Genomic DNA, 19,944 nt, shown 5'->3' on the forward strand with positions numbered 1-19,944 from the left:
GGGCGGACCGTTAGTTTACCATAAAAATATTATTGAATTGAATTCAACGCCCTCTATACACAAATGTATATAACAGTTAGAAGCATACAGCATATTAGTTAACACAAAAAATCAGAGATGGCGCTGAATTCAATTTAATTATAATTTAATCTATCTCTTAGTTTAAATACATATTCTTAGATGGCGTTTAATTAATTATAACATACAATGTAATTATAATAAAACATTAATAAAATAATATTACCATGCAATTTTCGTTATTAATATTTTTATGATAATCTGTACTGCGAAATTTCGTGCTAATTTTTAATCTGTGCAGTTGTTTCAATTAACTGTCAAAATATCGAGGATAAAATTGGAAAATATTTTTAGTCAAATTTTATTTTATTTTATTAAATTAATTACAATAAATCTTGTTTTGTATTCGTAAAAAATATATTATCATTTTAAAAATAAAATGGGTGACAATTTGCCACTATTACCAACTAAAGGGTAAGTTTATTTTTAACTATAGTAGAAGAAAGTTACAAACCGCCAAATAAGTTTCTGGCTGCTGAAAATATTGTAAGGATTTAATTTTTTAGTGATAGTTATAAAATATAAATTGTAATAGTTAACTTCTCGCAAAATATTTTTTTGCATAATTTGCATTTAAAGTTTACGAGTAATGCGAAGTAAAATTTAAATAAAATTTTGAATGTAAGTAGTTAGGTAGATTGTAAATAAGTAGTAATTATATACAATAGTTAGGTATTGCGGAATACACCAATAGTAAAACAATAAGGAATATAATTAGAACCAAACTAGGGTACCTACCTAGGCATGTAAATAAAAAATTGGTTACAAACGTTACTGCCATCATAAAATCCTAGGCTACCTATACGCAAAATCAACACGATTTCAATAAAGGTAGGTATCTTATTAGTTATTTCTGTGCTAGGTATACTTGGTAGGTACCAACGTGTTCAAAATTACAAATTACAATAGTTAGGTACCCACAGTACAGGTACCCTTATGTATCCATTCGAATATACTATACGTGATAATTTTCGACTATTATTAGGTATTTTTAGCTCGTAGCTCGACTCATTAAGGTATTTTTTAACATAAATCCAACAATATTTAATTGTGCATTAAAAATGTTTATTTATTTTATTTATTTATTTTATTCTTTATTGTACATAATATACCAACATAAATAAGCTAAACTAAAATTAAATACAATGAAAACACACGGCAAATACGTACTAAAGGGCGGCCTTATTGCTCAAAAGCAATCTCTTCCAGGCAACCCTGATTGGTAAGGAATGTATGCTAGAACGCGACTTGGCGCCAATTCTATAAATAAATTAAGCATTACATACAATATAAATAATAAAAATGATATATATACAATAATATACATATATAATATATATTTATATAAATATAATATATACTTACATATTCTATAAATATACATACACATAATAGTACATAACCTACTAAATACACTACAAAAATACAGTACGGAAAAAAAAAACAGACAAACTATTATATAATATAAAATAAATATAAGCAACACATTATAAAGACAGGAAATGATTTTTGACAAGAGCTTTAAAACTTTTGACATTTTGCGCCCGCCTAATGGATTCAGGCAGAGCGTTCCAAAGTTGAATAGAGCGAGCAGTAAATGAAGATCCATAGAAATTAGTGCGGCGAACCGGTGTAGAAAGAAGCAGAAGATTAGAAGAGCGAAGAGAGAGTGAGTTATTTGAACTAAGGTAATTAAATTGAGTTTTAAGATACCCTGGCGTTTTAGGATCAAACAGAACACAGTACAGAAGGTTAAGTATGTGGGCATCCCGGCGAAGACGGATGGGAAGCCAATTAAGTTTTTTGCGAAATTCGGTGACATGATCAAATTTACGTAAGCCAAAAATAAATCTGATGCAGAAATTTTGCACCCTCTCAAGGATGTCTAGCTGATACTCAAAAAGATCGGGAAATGAGGAATCGGCATAGTCAAGGAAAGGAAGTAGAAGGGATTGGGCTAACGCAATTTTGGTGGAAATCGGCAGAAAGTTTCGCAAACGGCGCAAATAGGATGCAGTAGCAAACACTTTTTTCCGAATTTGCTTGATGTGTTCTGTCCAGGATAAGTGCTGGTCGAGGTGCAATCCAAGACTTTTAACGGATTTGCAGATGGGGATGCGAGTACCATCGACCACTACATCCGGCAAACAATCCCAATTAACTTTGCTCATAAGCGGCTTGCTACCAATTATAATGACTTTAGTTTTTGAGGGGTTTACCTTTAAACCATGTTCCTTGCTCCAATTGACGATGGCTGCGAGTTCAGTGTTAGTACGAAAAATCGCTTCAGAAAGTTCAGGCAGGGCCACGTGCGAATATAGTTGGAAATCGTCTGCGTACATATGATAAGGAGAAGTAATGTTATTGGAGATAGAGTTAATAAAGATTGAGAATAAGAGAGGAGACAACACGCCACCTTGCGGAACCCCGGCATGAACATTGCTCCAGGAAGAGGTTAGGTTCTCCACCAGAACACGCTGCCGACGTCCCTGCAAGTAACTTTGAAACCAGTCAATAGCCGTTGGAGATATGTTAATAGAGCGTAGCATGGCCAACAATACCTCATGGTCGACGGTGTTAAAAGCATTGCTAAAGTCAAGCAATGAAAGGATTGTTAACTGCTTATTGTCAAAACCCAGGCGTATGTCATCAGTGATTTTAATAAGTGCAGTGGTCGTGCTATGACCTGGGCGGAATCCAGATTGATAGGGGTTAAGGAGATTATGGGAATTAAGGAAGCGACTTAACTGCTCCTGCACCAGCCGTTCTAACACTTTCGACAGGAAAGGAAGAATAGCAATGGGGCGGAAGTCAGAAGCAGAGACAGGATTCAAGGTTTTAGGAAGAGGTAAGATATGAGCATCTTTCCAAATAACAGGAAATGTACTCGAGGAAATAGAAAAGTTTAGGATGTGTGTGATGACAGGATTAACGATGGATAAAATAGGAATAATCATGCTCCGACCAATGCAATCACTACCAACAGCCTTCGAAGTTATAGACAATATGCTCTTCTTAACACCACACTCGGAAAATTGACTTAGAATAAACGGAGGATAGCCAGAAGAAGATAAAGAATTTAGAAAACTTAAGGTGCGAGCTTTAGAATTTGTGTTAAAATCCAAGAGAGGATTAGAAAAGTGAGAATTTAGTTCATCGATAGTAACTGTGTCTGGAATGGAATTTTGCGCAGCCTTTCCAATACCGAGGGATTTGAGAAATTTCCACGTTTTGCTTGGGTCGCCGTTTTCGACCGATGTAGAAATGTGACGTCGTTGTGCATCCCTACATAATGTATTGCAGCGATTTCGAATACTCTGATACTTTTCCCTGTTAACATCAGAATCATGCATCTTTAATTTAGTTTTCGCACGGGCTTTCTTTTTTAAAAGTGATTTCAGTGTTATTAATTTAATTCAAAATTCTTCACTAGAGAGACAATATACGCGGACGTGAGGCCGGTCCTGCGGGACGTGTTTCGTGGCGCGGCCGGTGCGACGCTCGTCAGCTGTTACCACGAGATTGACGAAACTTTACAAGGGAAAGAATGGGTACCTACTTTATTGATATTATTTATTACTTATTTAGAAAAATATGCATCGATAGATGTTTATAAAATATGGATAGATAGATAATTTGATTTGAGTTTAATAATTTTAATATTGCTGTGCTCTCTCAGTAGGTACCTAAGTATATTAGGGTTTCACATTTAATCGAGTGGAATTTTGGTAGTTTTTGTGCAATTTGATCAATATAGATAAGACGTACGTTTTTGAATGGAGTGAAAGAATGAATTGGAATGTATTTTGCGCTTATTTTACATGATAACGTGAAGTTTATTCGAACGATAAGGCCACCTTCTGTGCTGTGCTGTGAGCTTAGATCATTAAGTTGACCTACATACCTAGTTAATTGCATCGATTTACAGATAGAAAATTTCAAATCAGAATGCAAGGAGATCTATCTAAAAGAGAAGGACTTGCAAAAGCAATATGCAGTACGTCTAACTCGGGAACCGTTGCCCAATATATACAAGACTTACCCACCAGATGTTGCTCGAAAAGAGAGTAAAGAACCGTATATAGATAGGAAGGATTTGAAACCTGGTATTGAGCAAGATGCTGGGCGTAAGTGTTAATTATAAACTAATATTATACCTACAGAAGAAATATTTGATTTTTTGTTTGTTTTAATAATTGAAACTCTGAAGTCTGAAGAAGGTTCCGAAACTAGGTACTGGACCGATTTAAAAAGAATAGGTACGCGACATTCTTGATAGTTAGAAAGGAATTATTTAGAAAAATTATGGTTGAAGTTTTTTTTTTTTTTTTTTAATTAAATAAGGTTGCTAATTAAAATAGCACCTTATACAAATTACAATCTAGCCTACAAGACTAATAAGTAATTTTATGTTAACCTAAATTTCTAAATAACTTATTCTAAGAGAGTGTCCATTGTCACTTGCTTAGTGTCTGTTAAGGGGAAGTAAGTCACTTTGCTCGTGTGCAGCATGGTTGAAGTGAAACTTCTTTATCGGGGTTGGAAAAAAATTCAGTGTAACATTTTTTCGTTACGCGTGACATTTTTCCGTTACGCGCCATCTTTTTCTTACCCCTGCCACGCGTGATTCGATGTATTTTTGTAAAGTTGCATATAGTAAATTATTTTTTGAAAAATAAGGTCATAAAGAAGTTTCACTTCTTACATGTGTACCTACACTAGTACACGCACACATTTATGTAAATAATTTTTTTCCTTTCGTTTTACAACGAAATTCAGTCATTCAAGTCGAATGGCTAATAAGAAATTTCGGTAAAGTAGTATATAATGAATCCCGACAAAGATTTACAAAATGATATTTTTTATCAATAGGAGACGCAAGATTATGGATTCAAAATATTTTGAACAAAAGCTCTGGTGACGTCACAGCGCAGAATTTTGAGTCCCGTATTCGAAAACAAAATGGCGTGGTACAGATTGATACGACAGCTTTTACTGATGTATCTTTGAGGTAAACAATTGTGAATCAAAAATATATTATACATCTAATTAATCAGTACCTCTACAGTCTACAATGCTTAATACTGTTATCTTGAACGCGCTGATCTTGAAATCGCATCGTTTCGAAATGTTAAATTATTGCAATACAATACAAAATTCTTTATTTAACACACACGAAGAAAATATAAAGAAAAGAGAAAAACACAATATAAGATACACATGTTAAATAGGCGGCCTTATCGCTTTCAAGCGATCTCTGCCAGGCAATTGGATTGGAATAGTTTTATGCAATAGAATGAGATAGGTGGTGTTTAAATTAAATAAAATTAAAAAGAAAACCGACAAATTATTTTTATGTTGTGAATTAAATTTATCGAGGAAAGCTTTAAGCTTTGATAAAAAGGATCGCACTTTAGGGTTTTTATCTACACTAATATTATAAAGAGGAAAACTTTGTTTGTTCGTTCGATTGTAATAAATAGGCTCATAAACTACTGATCCGATTTTGATGAAATTTGGCACATACAATCTTTAGACCCTGAGAAAGAACATAGGCTACCTTTTATTGCGAAATATGTACCACAGTCGAAGCCGGGGCGGACCGCTAGTGTATCATATTACATATACCTACACATTTGATATCGTAACAATATTTTTCTGGTTTAGTATTGGGGACACAATACCACGACCGGTACTACCACCAGCTCGCATGAGTCCACCGCCACCACTCCCAGAATATATTATTTGTGTACCACCACACATAGATTTCGTCAATTTTACCGTTGGACAAGTTCATACGGTAAGTTGATCGTTTTTTTCTATTATATTTGTTTGTATGTTTGATAGTTTACCTAGGTATTGTATATGTTTGTTTGTTGTTTGTTTGTATCACTCAAAAATAGATATGGATATAATTTTATTAAAGATGTACATTTTTATTTTATTCATGTGCGTCACGACGCGTAAAGCCTCGGGCTGAAGGCAGTATTCTTATTTGATTAGCTTAATAGGAAACGTGATTGATATAAAATTATCGTAGGTTTACCAAATCGTTCGGTCTGTTATTCTTTATTTCTTATAATATTTGTTAGTTTCTTTAAAAGTAGAAATTTTTGACCTTTTGAGTTAATGTATATTAACCATTATAGTCGAGCCAATTTAATAGGCAACATTTGACGTCTATCAATTTTATCTTCGAAGAGAGGTAACCTGCTTAAAAACATCGATTAAAGTGAATTAATCGATACGGATTTGAAACATTTGTCAATCGAATTTATTAATTTATGATGATTTTTATTCACAAGTATCAATGCATTCGATTCTAGATGTCAGATTTCGATTTTTAGAGTAACGTCTCTGGTATTTAAAAAGAAAAAAGGTATAATGACACAAAATTGTAGCGACGTCAGTTCTTCAATTCAGAAATTGTTTATTATGTTTAGTATGGTTTATCAGTAAAATGAAACCTTAAAATTACTTGTATCGGTCATTATTATTATAAATATGTAATCATAATTGAAAAAAGTTAAGCAAATGTGCAGTTCTAACAAAACGAAATATCATGTTATTCTATGTCGACGTTACTAGGTTACGTTGTTGAATTTTGTTGAACTGTCAAATGTTGCCTATTAAAATGGCTCTACTATAAGTACATTAATCATTAATATACCAAATAGTACATTGAAGCATCCCTATAAGAAACTTCGGAGCGTCATTATCGTGCAATAAGCTACAGAAAGCTTAATAAATGACTGTAAGAAGTATAAGATGAAAACAAAACGATACATCACTATTTTTCCTGAATCATGTCCGTTATCCGTATCTAATAACAGAAGATAACATTATTTCGTTCTTGAAGATGAGTTATTACTTTGGTAAAAAACATTGTTCAGATAAAGCGGGGTTTAGAGAATACAACAACAAAGAAACTTGAAAAATATTACGATAATAAGTGGAGTGTTTCATTCAACGCAGATGAATTTTACATCTGTGGTTGGCTTTATTTGGATATTCAACTGTATGTTAAACTGTCATTTGTTAGATTCTAGGATCTTTGGTACTAACGTAATAATAATCACATGAACTCATTCCTTACTAACCTATTGGCTTTTACCTGATGATGTACATATACAGGGTCTAGTAATATTGGGTTAATTGAAATTTTAAATCGTAAAATTCTCTTTTCTCATTTACAAATTTTTTTTAAGCTATTGCATAGCTTCTATCTCAGGCCTTGAGCGCGGGGACCGAATCGAGAAATTCCGTAACGAAAAACTTCACGCTCTCCACTCCGACGGGCGGAGGTGTGGCTTGAAGGCATAGCATGCAATAGCGCAACCGCCCCAGTCCCCGAGTGACACACGTCGTTTTTTTTTTATTTTCTCTTTCGTTGAATCCTTGCATCTCATAAACGTTAAGTACAAACCCTGCTATAACAATCTGGCCAATTAAGCAAAAAACTAAAGTTCTCAAATTCCCTAATAACTTTTATATATCTTATTTAGTATATTTATTATTCTCATTCCTTTAGCAATCGCTACGTCTTATAAACGTGTCCAAATTCGAGTTACGTTTATCCGTGACACCACCAACTCGACGCGAACTCAAGGTGGAACTCTGCTCCCGGTTGACCGTCACTTCTGGAGCAGCTGCAGAACTGCTTCTGCATTACAAACCTGATGATGTACGGGCTCTGGTGGATGAGCTGCATCTCAGGGTGTCCGCTGGGAAAGCTCTGTGTGTGCCGATCTCGTGTTATATGCAACCACCGGTTTTGGAGAGTTAGTGTTGTGTTATGTTTTGGATGTTGTCTAGTAAAGTAGACCTTATTATAGGCCGTATTAAGAACTCGTACTGTAGTTTTCATTACATTTCGGATATTGTTATTTTATGATAAAATTAATAATGTAATGTGAAGCAGCTTGTTCTAGTATTTTCTATTCATAAAGTTTTACAGTTCGCCAAACTTATAGTCCGCTCTGAAGTTGCTGAGAGACGCTGCATTATAATAGAATATAGGTTGTCCGTATACATTTTCATGAAACTTTTGTAGAGTACAGTTTTGTACATTGTCAATGCAAAGCTACGTTTAATAAAGCCATGTGTATAACTTACGCCCACTTATGTCACTCGCATCAGGGTAGACTTAAAGTTTGACATGAATGTACCAATGCAGAATTATTTCATTAAATGACTAGAACAATTGCATAATCTGTAGTGTGATTAAAACATAAATTTACAGTATTAAACACAGACAGACAAAGGCTATCTCTTCTACAATGTATACATTCCAAGCTTTATCAGATTTAGGGTTCATTTCTCATCTAAATTGTCAAACTTTTAATCTAGGTCACAAACAACGTGACCCACTGAACGAATGATTCACAATAGAGTTCTTTAAAGTGAAATGATTCACGTACTTTTTAAGCTTCCATTGTCTTTGAATTCTATTGTGTATGAAAAAACGTTTAAATCCTTAAATTCTAAAGACTCGTATTTCCAGGCATTTATCGCTTTTTTTTGTTAGTAAATGGTGGTTTAATGTGTCCAGCCATGATAAGTGCAGCTGGCAAATTAACAAGTAAAACAAAGCTTAAATTCTCATCAGATCACAGAAACTAAAGGAGACAGACGAATAAACAGAAACAATTCATCCCGTTTCAGAATTACAGTATGTACTAGTTAGATTCATGTGCATTAATAGAACACAGACTATTTCGACATAACCCTACAAACATATAATATTATTTATGTTGCATTTTAACGATCACTTCATCATCTTCGAAACATTACGCCTACTTGTTTAAAAAAGCTTTAATCAATTTTATTATTCTCCATACAGTTCTTGTACCAAACCTGACATCTTCATCTCACCTGGACACAATGAGCGCAGCATCCGTAACCCATGATGTTTTGGACCTGGGTTCCAGACTTCTGGGCGATGTCCACAGAGTGCCTTTACTGTTCTGCTGTATGGAGAAACATGCTACGTTCTTCCTATTGGCTGAAGAGGCTTGGTTGAATTGTAGGGTTGATGTAAGTATTTTCAATATTGGATATTATATCAGGGCTTACTATTGAATGTTACCAATTTTTTACTTTTAATGTTTAAACTCATCTGATTTATTACCTGCTTGGTCGAATTTCTAATGTTCTTCTAATTCTTCAAAACTCATTCTATATTAATTATAAACAACATGGTACAAAACGCCTTGCTCTCTTTATACATTAGCACAATATGAAACAAGGTTTATTTTAATACATATATTTTTTTTATTAATATCCTTGTGCTTAATACAATTTTTGCTACTAGATTGCAACCAGCAAAAACTCAGGAGTATCGTCCGACTGTTTCCACATAACTCCCACACGGATTCACGGCGGTGGCCGTACGCATGCTCTATGCACTTGCAGAGCTCCCACAGTTGGGTTACATGTGACGGCTCTACGTGTTCTGTGCTCTACGGCGATAGTTCGCACTTTGAGTGTGTTGGCTGATGCACTAGAGTATCAAGAGGACCATGTTATACTGCAGGTAGGTTAAGTTTAGTGGAAACTGGTGAGATTTCTAGACCTTAAGACATCGAAAGTGACGACAGTTTTGACAGCTCAAGTATGTGTGCTCTATGCACGTGTAGAGCCCTCACAGTTGGGTTACATGTGACAGCTCTACGTATTCTGTGCTCTACAGCGATAGTTATAGATAGTGCACTTTGAGCGTGATAGCTGACGCGTTAGAGTATGGAGAGGACCATGTTATACTGCAGGTTGGTGAAAGATGGTAAAGTTTGGTAAGGTGGTGACATTTGAAAGCTTTAGACATCGAAAGCAATGGCAATTTTAACAGATGTAATATGTGTGCTCTATGCATATTGTAGAGCCCCCACACTGGGGCTGTAGAGCATCGCCATAGGGCGTACTTTGAGCGTAGTAGCCGATACGCTAAAATATCCAGTAGAACATATTATTATACTGCAGGTTGGTGACATTTGCAAGCTTTAGACATCGAAAGTGATGACACTATATTTTTTATTGCGGAAAGCTCTTACAGTGAATTTCATTTATATCAGTTATTGTTTCATTGTTTGTTTCGTGCTAAGTAGTAACAAAAATATTATCATAGAAAAACATATATTAGAACATGATAGTCAGGAATAAATCATAGTAAATATGAAGAAAATATTAAGGAATTGAACTAAATTAAAAAAAACTCAGTGATCTAATCTAAATTGCAGGCGCACGACAAAGATTACGACATTTGCAGTGAAGACGATCCAGCTTGCGAGTATTATGTGCGACTCGGTACTGCTTTTCCCAACCGCTCGTTATCTGCTACCGTACAAATTGTTAATAATAGGTAACTTCCGGATTTTCTTTTATTTCAATCTGTTTTATTCTTGTTAGAGTTGGAAAATATGTGAAATTGCTTTGTTCATTAGAGAAAACTCAACTAATTGAATGTAGGTTTATATTAAGTTCTTATATTATATGATCAAATATGGGATTTATCCACGTCAATTTAATTAAAGGAAAACGTACTTATTTTCCATCGTGAAGAATTGAAATTTCCTTTTTTTTTCTAATGGTAACAATAAAAATGTTACTTAGATAGTCTTCTTATTTCTAAATTATCAATTTTACCTCCGTTTCTTTTAAGATTCTCTGAATACCAAAATTAATATTTTTCCTTCATAGTCCGATAACATACCCCTACTATTGGAGTGTCAGACCGTGGGGCGTCTGTTCCTGTTGGAACGGGTCTGACACTTCTCTGCTCGCTGAAGACGATCTGTGTGATGATGGGAAGGAAGGGAGACGGAATCAGGTGTTGTATATAGTTTACGTACCTACAATAAACACACAATGACGCTAAAAAATTATCCGTGGCAAAACTCACCCTATGTGAACAGCTATTAGGCAGAGTTTTCTAATAAGTTTTCTAATAAGTATAGACTTTGAACATCGCCACGTTTTTTATAGTTTTTTTTTTTTAATAGGCTCTTTTGAGTCTTAGTAGTTATAGTATGTCGATGGATTTTGGATAATATGTTTTTGCACAATATCCTACGATGTTATTACAATAATTACCTGATTATTGTAAACATATTGTATCTTTTATCTGATTTAAAGCACGATCGAATAGATTCTTACATTAAAAGATACGTCAAAATTTGAAGTTTTCGAATTACGTTTTGAGAACGACCTAAATTATTTTCATAATTATAATAAATCAATACTAGATGGACGGTAAACCAAACATGGACGCAAGATCGGTCCGCGTGGAACCAGCACAGGGCCGCTTGTTGCCGCGGACCACGACACAGTTGCTCGTGCGAGTGCCCGATGTGGGACCAGTGTTGGGCGTGGGACGGGCTGTGCTTATGTTAGTACTAGCTGGGGTGTGGGACTATGCTCGTAGTTAGAGAAAGTTATCAGATGTTTTTTTAAAAAGAGGCCTATATCACCTTCTAGCTTCAGAATTATTTCCAGACAAAAAAACATATTATAAAAATCCTCTGTTGTGACGTTTGATAAGAACGAGCAAACAAATTGTAGCAATTATTTTCAAAATCATAATATATCCCAGGTTAATCCGGGCGAAGTCGAACAAGCCCTTAGTTAATAAAAATCATAAAAATGTCATGTAAGTGCACCCATAAAATAATATTGTATTTAAGGTTAATCCTCAAAATGATACCAAAGGAAAGCTTCCCAGAGAACTATGATCCGATGATTGTTAAGACTGACGTCATCGAGGAAGAAGCTATACCGGGAGTTTGTCCAGTAAGTATCTATTTTATTAGTAAGTAAAAACTTCTCTCATATCAACTAAAAATATTATTGCAACTAAAATAATTTTACAGTCAAACATACAAAGCTAACATTTCTGTAAATATAAATCTACTAGCTTTCCACCCGCGGCATCACCCGCGCAGTCAAAGAAAAACCCGCATAGTTCCCGTTCCCGTGGGATTTTCTGGATTAAACCTATCCTATGTCCTTTCTCGGGTATCAAAATATCTCTATACCAAATTCCATGCAAATTTAAGGCGTGATTGAGTAACAGACAGACAGACAGAGTTACTTTCGCATTTATAATATTAGTAATTAGTATGGATTACCAATAAGAATAAAAAATTTCATCAACTGAAAAGAGACTTCATTCTATTTTAACGTCTTATAACTGTGAAAAAGTTAAATAATACATATCTTGATCCAAAACATAATCATATATCTCCATTTAACACTTTATCTGCCATCAAATACACACTTAAAAAAAGAAACAAGAACAACACACAAGTCAAACTAACCACCTACTAAAACAACAATCAGCAATACCTCTTTTTGCAGAGTTGGTCAAGAGAAGTGTGCGACATAGTGTGCTGTCAGCTAGAAGTGTGGTGGGAAGTAGTGCCAGTTCGATTTGTACTAGACCCACCTGTATTGAGGCTTGCACATTCTAGAAGGTTAGGATTTATGCTGCCTTACCACAAAAAACTTTAGACAGGGTTTATCTTTTAAGTGCGGGTTCTCTTCAATCTGGTTTTGTAGTATTTCACATAGACAACTATTAAAGTGACAGATCCCTGGTTTAAGGTTAGACTGTGTTTAAATTGTTTTGTGGTAAGACCAATGATTTTTATAGTAGTTTCAGTTTTTTATGTAACCAGAGGCATAGATAGAGACAAACATTAATTATTCATATTTGTGTGAATTCAGAAAAATAATCAAAACGACCAATTTAGTATTATGTATTTAATTTGTCAGGTATGCTGATACTTGATCTCTATCCTATCATTTTAGTCGTCTTTAGATTCAGTAAATTATTCTAATAGGTCTAAGAATTGTGTTGAATATTATCAGATTATATAATATAGGTTTTGCCTCGGATCAGTCTCCTTAAATTTATAGATATATTAAATTACTGTATTTGATGTATTTGCGTGAAAAATAGTTTTAAGTGTCTGTGTACCTGAGCGACATAATCATTTTCTGATTAAGCTCTATAAACAAAGATTTAAAAAAGAAATGTGTTGAACTCATTCTAATGTGATTATTGGATACTAGCTTACCGCCCGCTTTGTCTAAAACCTAATAAATTATATACTAAAATCTTCCTCTTAAATCACTCTATCTATTAAAAAAAACCGCATCAAAATCCATTGCGTAGTTTTAAAGATTTAAGCATACAAAGGGACATAGGGACAGAGAAAGCGACTTTGTTTTATACTATGTAGTGATGATGCATTTTTATATGAGTGCAAGAAAAGAAATTTCTATAACCCCCAAAAATTTTTCTAGGATAAAATCAACAGAAATTTGTCTCCAAGCGACACAATTATACGGTGTTAATGGTATAAAAGCGAACTGGAATGTACCCGTACCAAAGACAATGAATTTAATACCAGGGGAGTCTATACCGACAAACTTCCAACTGCAAATGCCTTTATTGCCCAATCATTATCCGAAGACTGATATAATTGAGTGAGTATTTTGTTATTGTGTTAGAAGTAAAAATATTTTGAAAAGAAAAATTAAAATAAAAGAATGCAAAGTTCTACTGAACTTTGTATCTTTTATTTATTGTTTTGTTTTGTCTGTTATTACGTTCTTATCCTATCTTTTGATAGAAAAAGCAGTTTCTTGAAAGGCTTTTACCGAATTAAAATTTCAGCATTTTACGTTACATACGATAAAAAAATACAATTTGGCCTATATTGTTTTTCAGGATGTCTTGTTTTCCCATGGCAATAATATTGTCAGTCTAACATATTTTAAGTAATGCATCGCTTTACCCATTTTGGAGAGGTCGCGTCGTGATGACGATGTTATTCATAAGAGCTAGTTGCGTCGCTACGTGCGCGCACTTCCTTACTAGCCCATAGAGTTGATGGGAGAGACAAAATAGTTGCGGAGACAAAAGTTGCTCTTGCGCGCTAGCTCTAAAAGTAGCGTTCGATGTTTACACTGTTACAGAAAGTTGGCATACACAAACGTTTCTGTCACTATTTAAAATTGGAGGAAACAATTGTAGCAAGAATTACAGTTTCCAAGAATTGATTTGATACAAATTATTAACAGATTGATAGCCGACAACAAGGAATGGAAATCAGCAAGCGTTATAGAGAGGAGCTACAACACTCGACACCCGGCGTTACGTCCAGCGGTTCAATGGTTAGGCATCTTCCCGCCAGGGGCCAGGGTTCAAACTGAACTCGTTCTGCACAATGATACGTATGAGCATGTAAGTAAGTATTTATTAGATTTTTGAAGTGAAACTTCTTTGGGTGTTGTGAGTAAAATTTCAAGGTCTCGTCATGGCAATACAGTGTAAGTAAGGCGATGATTTTGGTATCTTTGAATTTTGCTAAAGAAGTTTCACTTCTGACACGTGTGTTCAACACACACGCTCTTCATAACGTATGATCAATAGATTATGTAATAATTACTCATGTTATTATTGAATGAGATATTAAAATTAGTAATAGTAATTGATCAATAGGGATATTAAACCTACATCCTACTCCCTACTAATATTATAAATGCGAAAGTTTGTGAGGTTGGATATTGGATGTGTATGTGTATATTTGTTACTATTTCACGCAAATACTACTGAACCGATTCCAATGAAATTTAGCACACATATAGAGGGTAACTTGGATTAACACATACGATAGGTTTTATTCCGGAAATCCCACGGGATCGGGAAATATGCGGGTTTTTCTTTGAAATCGCGGGCGAAGACGCGGGCGGAAAGCTAGTTTAATATAATTATAAAGTATTAATAAATAATTTGGGTCATATCGATTGCAATCTCAGCGCCTTGATACTTTGTATGTGCTTGCTCGTACAAATAGGGATATCAAAGCTACATATTGTAATATGATGTAGATCCACTGGTGGGCCCGCTGCGTGCGTTGGCTCAGCGGGCGGGCCCCCGCACGGGTGTGTGCGACCCGCCCGCCCTGCGTGCGGTGCGGGGAGCGGACCTGTGCGTGTGCGGTGTTGGGGCCTTCCAGGGGGGGGCTGCGGTGCGGGGAGAGGGGGGTGCTGACGTATAGTGCGGTGGCGCCCGATGTGAGTTTATATAATGTGGAAATTTTCGATGGGCCCTGAAAATTCAAAAATCTTTGAATGCAGTTCTATTTCTTATTTGAAATAAAGTAATGTTAACTTTCAGTAAAATTCACTATCTCCAGTATTTTAAGGATTTTCCCTCCAGGGCCCATCGAAAAAGCTGGTATTGGACAGTATCTTTATTGATACATATTTTAATTTTAATGTATTGATTATTTCTTTTTCTTATACTTTAGTCATCAATTGAATGAATTTGCACACACCTCAATCTAAACCTGTTTAACAAATCACTTACTTATATTGATTGAATTTGTAACATTTCTTTTTAAAACTTTTTTGCTAATTTCACATTCTCTCACTGCACTCAGACGGACGGGCCGGTAGCGACACTAGTACAAGTGCACAGGACGCAAGCGGACGTGTGCACTGTGCACACTGCAGCGGGCAGCAGCGCTCGTGCCACACTGGTGCTGTACCGCGTGCTCGCTCCCCGCGTGGTGCTGGGGGTGCGCAGCTGTGGGGGGGATAGGCCGCGCTGTGAGTGTGTAGCGACACTAACATAAATACTTTTAACTATGTCATTGATCGCATGTAATAATGTTACACAATAATTCCTTTATTTAACCCATTGAGCCCCAAACGGCCCGATCGGCCCACGACAGAATAGATTTTCTATTGTGTCTGTGATTCCGGGGCCTGAGTTATTAACAAGACAGGATTATTACAATAAAGCAATAAAGCCGCCTTTTGTCAAATATCCTCCTTTTTAGTAAAATTTATATTTTCTGTTTGTGTACAATACAGTTTATAAATAAATACATAAGTGCACAGGAAACTAAGGGCTTCCGCACACGGGCTACCGGCCGCTGGCCACTAAACGCCCCCACACGCTACAAAAAACGCTACAAAAAAAACATGTACACACACATGTAAACATGTACACGTGTACACATGTACACGCTTGTAACTTCTCGTAGCAGCGCTTGTGGTTATCGCGAGTGGCTCGTGTGCGGCGACACTAACATAAGTGCACAGAACACGTGACGTGCACTATACACTATTAATACGCGCTTCAGCGCTGCGTGTGCGAACCAAAAGCGAGCGTTGTGTTTGGGAGTTGGAAATAAGACAATAGACATGGGGCAAAATTAACGATTGTAAAAATTTAACACATCGATAATGAAATAATTTCAACGATATGTCCAATGAAACGGATATTTAAAGATATATCCAAAATATTATAACTGTTTTAGAATTTTAGATACCCTTTAAAAAAGTAACACGCATGTCAAATTCTTATCAATAAATTTTTTTAACAATTAATATTAAGTATAAAAACGTATGATTTTTTGCAGGTAAAGTATGCTCCTTAGACCTCAATTCACAAGACTACAGCGCGGTATTGCGTCCCAGTTTTGCCTTAACTGTCGGCTTTAAGAGCTGCTATATACTCAGATGTACTAATCTAACGCCAATACCCACTAGTGTAAAGTGGCAGAAACCTATCGGTTAGTAACATTCGTACCTCTATTTATTTGTTAAAATTTAAATAACTTTAAGAATATTATGTTTATTTGCCCAGGCACTACATCCAACACCACACACAAGCATGCACACATAAAAAAGTTATTCTTTTTTTTTAATTCCAAATTATTTAATTCATAACTTTTTTTCCTAGATTCAAAACCTATAATATATCTTTTAAACACACAAGTACGCACGCACGCACACATAAACACGTACACACGTATGCATGATTTATAACTGTTGAAATATTTCTTCTTACTTTTTCTAAAACTGCTTAGTAAATAAAAATGCAAGGACATGTTATCCAAAGATCCCATAAATATTGCTTTTTACCATGTCATATCAAATTTAGTATGTTAAACAAGAAAACATTTACAGAGGGCGAGGATTCCCTCAGGATTACCTTTTTGCCCAACGACTTTGATGTTGACGCTTATGCGTCTATTGAAATTCAGGTAAATTGGGGTGTTATTCAATTTTATACGACTTTGAGTTTCAACATTTTCTGTGCAATTTTTTTTAAGCTGTTGCATAGCTTCGATCGCGGGCCTTGAGCGTGGAGACCGAATCCAGAAATTCCGTAACGAAAAAACCTCACGCTCTCCACTCCGACGGGTGGAGGTGTGGCTTGAAGGCATAGCATGCAATAGCGCAACCGCCCCAGTCCCCGAGTGATACGCGTCGTTTTTTTTCTATAACATGAAATGATGATTATTATCAGTCGAACTGTAGTTTAGCATTATGAAGATTTATTATACCAACAACCTGCATTTTGTCTAATTCTTCAGTTTTGATGTTTACTTCGGAAATATTTTCAGTTATTACGGGCTCTTGTTGACGAATAATAATATTATTATTAAATTTCTAACTTTGTAATTATATTATTTTATCATCCGATTACCAGATTCTATAAAAAACGACGTGTGTCACTCGGGGACTGGGGCGGTTGCGCTATTGCATGCTATGCCTTCAAGCCACACCTCCGCCCGTCGGAGTGGGGAGCGTGAGGTTTTTTCGTTACGGAATTTCTCCATTCGGTCCCCGCGCTCAAGGCCCGCGATAGAAGCTATGCAATAGCTTAAAAATTAATAACTATTAACAATTCTTGTTAATCTTACTCTTAATTACTATTAAATAATTAATTATTGTTTGTATCTTAGGTTGTTCTAGAGCCTCGGAAAGTATGTGCTCGTCGAATGTACTTAGCTAGTGCTAAGGTGACTCACGCTTACAAACCTATATATTTGGCTGTTGATGCTGCTATTATGGTAAGATATTAATTTTTATAGTTTCTCTGTATTTACATTATTATCATTAAAAAGTTGTATAATTGATTTATTGCAAAATATAGGTAGTAGTTTTAATTAATGATCCTCCTGATTAATATTGTTAAACTAGCGGTGCGCCCCGGCTTCGCCCGTGGTACATATTTACGTTTTCTCTACATAAGAACTATCCTCGTACTTCAAAGATTATAATAAAAAAAGAATTATCGAAATCGGTTCAGCCGTTCACACGTGATGCCGTGACCAAGGGAAACGAGTTTCATTTTTAAATTATGTAGATTCTTATAGTCAAACTATTACCAACGAAAACCTTAGAAATTAAGGTTTAGCAAATTTTATCTTTATATTCGTACGTATAATATTATGTTTGTAGATGTAGCGATTTAGGAAAACATTATTTCTGAACTAATATTTACTAACTAAAATAATATACATGTAGAAATATGTTTTCCTCGTACACAAGCAATTTCCTCTAAACATGATTGATACGTAATCACAAAGGAAGAACGTGTGTAAAGCATGAATCAAAATAATTCGCTTTTCGCAAAGTTAGTAAGATATGTCATTGTCACTACATAAAGGGTTTCAGCGGGCTGTCGATCAATTCGTGTCTCTTTGTGAGCCTGTGCTTTTCTTCGGTTAGGCTGTGTTTATACTGTCTTATTTAGTTATAATGTTTAATAGCTATTCTTTTAATACACACGCACGCACACTCGCATACGCGCCTTCATAAGCACACACACACTTTATCATAGATTTAAAAAATGGTTCTATCATATTTGTTTTATGTAGATTATTATCTATAGTCTATGCTAATATTATAAAGCTCAAGAGTTTGTTTGAACGCGCTTATCTCAGGAGCTACTGGTCCGATTTGAAAAATTATTTCAGTATTAGATAGCCCATTTATCGAGGCAGGCTATATATATCCTAAGTCCTAAGACCAACAGGAGCGGAGCTACGTTAAACCGCGGGGCGCAGCTAGTATATCATACAGATTGAACTGAATAACTCACTACAATGAAGTTACGAACTATTATCTATTCTATACAAAATAACCAATATGAACACACCCTAAACCTCACGTATATAAAGGGTTTGTTGGATCATTAATTTGACGGTTTATCCTTTGTCACCTGATCGCGATTGGAGACGTATTTATCAGCTAAGCTCGATTTAATCAGCTTTAGGCACATTATGTTATTTGCATAGTGTTACTTTAGTTATTTGATGGGAGTTGTTAGAATAAATGTAGATGTATAATAATTATTTTAACAAAATATAAATATAAAACAAAATGGTTTGATGACTAGAGTACTTTTGTATGTGTTTGCACGCTTCAATAGTGTGCTTCTAGTGTCTATATTTTTTTAAATAAATCATGTATTGTTCCGTTCTACTAATATTATAAATGCGAAAGTTTGAGAGGATGTGTGTGTGTGTGTGTTTGTTACTCTTTCACGCAAATACTACTGAACCGATTATAATGATATTTAGCACACATATAGAGGGTAACTTGAATTAACACATAGGATAGGTTTTATCCCGGAAATCCAACGGGAACGCGAACTATGCGGGTTTTTCTTTGTTGTTTATCAGTAAATTCATTTTTCCAATTAAATATAATATTGTCTGTACAGGGTCTAGAAGTATTTGTGGATATACCTTTGGGCGATGCTGAGAAAAGTGATTCTTTCCTCACTATAAAGATGATACAGGTAAATTATTTATGATTTATTATTCAATTATTTATTAAATACTAGCTTCCGCCCGCGACTCCGTCCGCGCGGATGTCGGTCCATTTCTGTCGGTTTATTTCTCCGTTTTGAGTAACTCGGACAATGACATCTTATAAATATCTATTGGACCCAAATACGGCTAGGTCTATAATAATACGCAACGTGTGTTCGCGGTACCTACTACAGAACAACGTCTATGGATAACTGAAAAATTGAGATTAATTTTTTTTCTACGT

The 19,944-nt window shown here is 35.2% G+C and overlaps 1 protein-coding gene across 1 annotated transcript in view; it reads left to right on the forward strand.

Annotated features, from left to right (window-relative positions):
• The first annotated feature begins 446 nt into the window (after nucleotides 1-446).
• The window catches only part of LOC123696201, a 60,334-nt gene continuing 40,836 nt past the window's right edge, over nucleotides 447-19,944 (forward strand). Inside the window, exons 1-21 of the mRNA XM_045642262.1 lie at nucleotides 447-492; nucleotides 3,512-3,629; nucleotides 4,007-4,205; nucleotides 4,951-5,089; nucleotides 5,746-5,878; nucleotides 7,610-7,859; nucleotides 8,921-9,114; nucleotides 9,392-9,613; nucleotides 10,314-10,435; nucleotides 10,774-10,903; nucleotides 11,319-11,461; nucleotides 11,757-11,862; nucleotides 12,430-12,545; nucleotides 13,381-13,563; nucleotides 14,161-14,323; nucleotides 14,971-15,156; nucleotides 15,525-15,693; nucleotides 16,512-16,664; nucleotides 17,062-17,138; nucleotides 17,844-17,951; nucleotides 19,610-19,687. Of these exons, the coding sequence (XP_045498218.1) occupies nucleotides 458-492; nucleotides 3,512-3,629; nucleotides 4,007-4,205; nucleotides 4,951-5,089; nucleotides 5,746-5,878; nucleotides 7,610-7,859; nucleotides 8,921-9,114; nucleotides 9,392-9,613; nucleotides 10,314-10,435; nucleotides 10,774-10,903; nucleotides 11,319-11,461; nucleotides 11,757-11,862; nucleotides 12,430-12,545; nucleotides 13,381-13,563; nucleotides 14,161-14,323; nucleotides 14,971-15,156; nucleotides 15,525-15,693; nucleotides 16,512-16,664; nucleotides 17,062-17,138; nucleotides 17,844-17,951; nucleotides 19,610-19,687 (3,024 nt within the window). The 5' untranslated portion in view covers nucleotides 447-457. The remainder of the gene's footprint in view (nucleotides 493-3,511; nucleotides 3,630-4,006; nucleotides 4,206-4,950; nucleotides 5,090-5,745; nucleotides 5,879-7,609; nucleotides 7,860-8,920; nucleotides 9,115-9,391; nucleotides 9,614-10,313; nucleotides 10,436-10,773; nucleotides 10,904-11,318; nucleotides 11,462-11,756; nucleotides 11,863-12,429; nucleotides 12,546-13,380; nucleotides 13,564-14,160; nucleotides 14,324-14,970; nucleotides 15,157-15,524; nucleotides 15,694-16,511; nucleotides 16,665-17,061; nucleotides 17,139-17,843; nucleotides 17,952-19,609; nucleotides 19,688-19,944) is intronic.

Source organism: Colias croceus, chromosome 12, assembly GCF_905220415.1.
Source record: "Colias croceus chromosome 12, ilColCroc2.1".
NCBI classification, from domain to species: domain Eukaryota; kingdom Metazoa; phylum Arthropoda; class Insecta; order Lepidoptera; family Pieridae; genus Colias; species Colias croceus.